This window comes from Amblyomma americanum, chromosome 6 (assembly GCF_052857255.1).
Source record: "Amblyomma americanum isolate KBUSLIRL-KWMA chromosome 6, ASM5285725v1, whole genome shotgun sequence".
NCBI classification, from domain to species: domain Eukaryota; kingdom Metazoa; phylum Arthropoda; class Arachnida; order Ixodida; family Ixodidae; genus Amblyomma; species Amblyomma americanum.
This window is the reverse complement of record NC_135502.1, coordinates 113,807,632-113,811,032: the sequence shown is the minus strand read 5'-3', so window position 1 is coordinate 113,811,032 and position 3,401 is coordinate 113,807,632. Positions and strand designations below refer to the sequence as shown.

Below are 3,401 nucleotides of genomic sequence, written 5' to 3'. Positions count from 1 at the left end.
CAACGATATATGAGACAGGTACTGCGCCATTTCTCTTCCCAAAAAACCAATTATTATATTATCAGTAGCCGAGTGCCCTCACCGCTGAGCCACCGCGGAGGCTACGCAATAAAGAGGCGTTTTTTTTATCGTTTCCGAAGAAATCCAGCCAGTTTTACCAAATCAACCCTGGAAATCGTGTTCATTAAAAAAAAGTTGTTTGCTACGGTTTTGATGCCGATATAATATTTACACATCACGAGCCATAAAAATTACCGGATTAAATATGTAGAGGTAAAGAAAAGCAGTTTATTACGCATGTGTACAAACCCTTTCCATTTGGGTCTCGGGACATCGGAGCTATTCAGTGACGAGATATCTGTCCCAAAAAAAGCAGCGGGTGAACTCGCCTTATCTTGTCTTCTTTTCGTGTTTACCTAAACAGTTTTTGCAAGTGTTATTGCGATTTCAGCGCCATTGCCGGCCACTTCTTTGCTTGTGTAGCTGGAGACTACTTGCACACAGTGAGTGGTTTACTTCTTGAGCTGCTGCTGGAACGGGCCCAGGCTCAATACAGTGAAAAATTATCGGGCTCGGGGCGGGCCCGAGCTTGAAGCCGGGGCCGGATTCGGGTTTGAAGCGCTTGGGCTAAGGCCAGGCCTCAGAATGCGGCTCCTGCAGTTCTATAGTTTTTAGTTCGCCATGTTTACACTATTTGTCTCCTACAAAAACGAATAGCAAAAGAAAACGGCGTAGAGGTTCTGGAGAACCAATTCTTTACCGTGACTTTTTTTCTAGTTACGGACGCCAAAGTGGTCCTTTTGGTCAGTACCTTATATTAAAGTCCAGAGAGCTTTCTGCTATACCGCAGTTATCTCCGTCCTTTTGCAGGAGGGGCATCATCGAAATAGCCGACCATAATTCCAAACGTACAGACATTTAAAAAAAAAGAAACTGAGTTTGAAACGAAACGCAAGCATCGCGTTTGAGGTTAGTAGCATAGTAAATTGCCAGTAGAACGCTGAAATTTTACATCAGCCATATTTTTGTGCTTGCTACATTTATATATCTTCTGCGCCGCAACTCTTACGGCAAATATCAGGCCAGTGGTTTCTACGTTGACGCATGTTTAAATACAAGAGCCGGAGCTATAGTGCAGTTTCTTAAACCTGCAGTGAGATAGCTTTGAGACGCTTTCTTCCAGCTAAGTTCGGATAATAGACAGTGCCACTTCTTCGCGGTGACTGCTAAAAACATACCACTCATTAGCCACTGCCAGGCCAGCAGAGATTCACGTTTCGAGGAACAGCGTCGGCCTCGGCTCCCTTGGATGCGCTGCTCCGGAAAATGTTTAGTGCCGTCTCCCATCGCATACCTTGCTCTGCTTTTAAAGGCTCCCACGTGGGCAGGGCAGGCAACAGCCCCTATGTTCACAAAAACAAAGGCATCCTCCGGGTGACGGGCTAGCTCTTTGTTTACGCATTCTGAGTTGACGGTGGCTACGCGCATTTTCAGCGCCCTTACCTCCTCCACCACCCCAGTGTCTGCCTCCTCGCATCTCCCGCCGTTTCCTTCCACTCTTTCTTCAAAACCGAAAACCGTTTAAAGAACGATAAAGCCGCAGAAAAAAAAAAGTGGACGCTCCTCGTGCGAGTGGAACACACAATGAAAGAAGCAAACGGTTTCGTTCCGGCCAGAGCCGAAACCGCAGCCCGAGTTGATGGGAGAAAGGAGTGAAGGGCGTGGGGAAAGAGTTGGCAGCGAGAAAGCATGAACCGGAGTCACGTGACAACGGTGGTTTCTCTCCTCCCCCCTCGCAGTCTCGGTCGCCGGAGTTTCTGGACCGGACCCCGGCGGCGCGTCGGCGGCGTCGAAGGCACGAGCGGCACACGCGCGGAGTCTAGCGCCAGACGCCACGGAGCGCGCACGGCCGCCGAGCACGACTCTAGCGCGCGCGCGGCGCAGCTGCTGTTGGTCGTAAGCGAGAAGCCAACTGCGGCCGCTGACACAGACGGCCTGTGTTCGCCACGAACCAAGAACGCCCGGCTTTTCTGCCTTCCGCACGCTCGTTGACGGACAGGCCGCGGTCTGATGTCATCAGTTCACACTGCGCGGGAACTGAGTGAACAGTCACGATGAGGTGGTGGCATGAGCGACGAAGGATGGACGCCACGTCCCAGCGGGCCCTGCTCTGCTTCTGCCTTGCTGCGCAACTAGTCTTTGGGAGCCTGCGCGTCGCACGGGCATTGGAGGCGAGGTAAGTAGGGTCCCATTGTACCGATTAAAGCAATCAACAATTGAGTTTATTTTTCACCGACCTGCGGCCACCATCGCTGAAGCAGTGCCGCTTCAGGGGTTCTTGAGAAGTTTCGTTTTCTGTTTCGCTTCTTCGCTAGCTGTAAAATAAATGTATTTCATACTGCAGAGAAAATGCACAGACTGAATACACTCAGCATAAAATTCCCGCTTCAAGCGTAAATCCTATACTTTATTCACTAGGTAGCGAAAGAGCATTATTGAGAAATATCGCTGTTCCGACCCCGTGCATTCGTTACAATGTGGGCTACAGTTTTGTTCGTCTTCATTTCGATGCTAGAAAAATTCATATTCATTTATTTCGCTTCTGGGGTGTTCCAGTGTGGTTCACCGATATCTGTTTTCAGCGTAAAATGCCTTCTATTTCTGCCTTGAAAGCGGAAGAGCGCTGGCGCTGCCTACTTATGGGTGGCCCGCAACTTAGGCACAAATTTCAATTGTAGTGTCCGTTTGCAACTGATTGACAGTCAGTTTCTTCTCTTCCCGGCTTCGCGGACATAACCTGGAAAGGCAAATTTTTGTTAAAGTCAAAGCCCTGTCACCTTGCTGGAACTACTGCAGTTACGTGTAACGGTGGAATTCGTGAAACTGCTCTCTGATACACACTTTTTTTTTTGCCATCAGCTACGCCCTTTTGGCATCCCTGTTTTTTTTTTTTAATGCAAGTAAGTACAAGTCGCACCCGGCATTATTCTAAGAAAGACATTTTATATATCGATGAGAGTTAATAACTGAAACTGATTATAATACGGAAATGGCAGCTATAAATAACTGAAATAGCACAGACTGTATGCAGACAGTGTTACTAGCACGTTTCAATTTCTAGATCAGGCTGGCCACTGATAACACACAATACATTAGGGCGGTGGATAGAAACCGTTCTTCTTCGTTCTCAGTTTTATCTCCGTACTTTAGATGGAGAGTGATAACAAAATCGTGGTGCTTGTAAACCTAACTAGAGAAACGAAATGCGCAATATGCAGTCAAATTGTGCCCCAATGAAATGGCCCTCGGCGCATTCGTTGAGGGGCAGAATATTGTTCGGCGGTTGCCTTAGCAGATTTTTTGACGTTGTCCAGGCACTGAGCATGAGACTCGTCGTTCCG

At 48.2% G+C, this 3,401-nt stretch overlaps 1 protein-coding gene across 3 annotated transcripts in view; it reads left to right on the top strand.

The window, feature by feature from the left end:
- Positions 1 to 1,797: 1,797 nt before the first annotated feature.
- LOC144094021 (glutamate-gated chloride channel-like) overlaps positions 1,798 to 3,401 on the top strand; it is a 111,505-nt gene continuing 109,901 nt past the window's right edge. Inside the window, exon 1 of one of the 3 annotated variants that reach the window (XM_077627862.1) lies at positions 1,798 to 2,236. In XM_077627862.1, the coding sequence (XP_077483988.1) occupies positions 2,115 to 2,236 (122 nt within the window). In that variant the 5' untranslated portion in view covers positions 1,798 to 2,114. The remainder of the gene's footprint in view (positions 2,237 to 3,401) is intronic. The other 2 variants (XM_077627864.1, XM_077627863.1) reach the window with 2 other exon arrangements.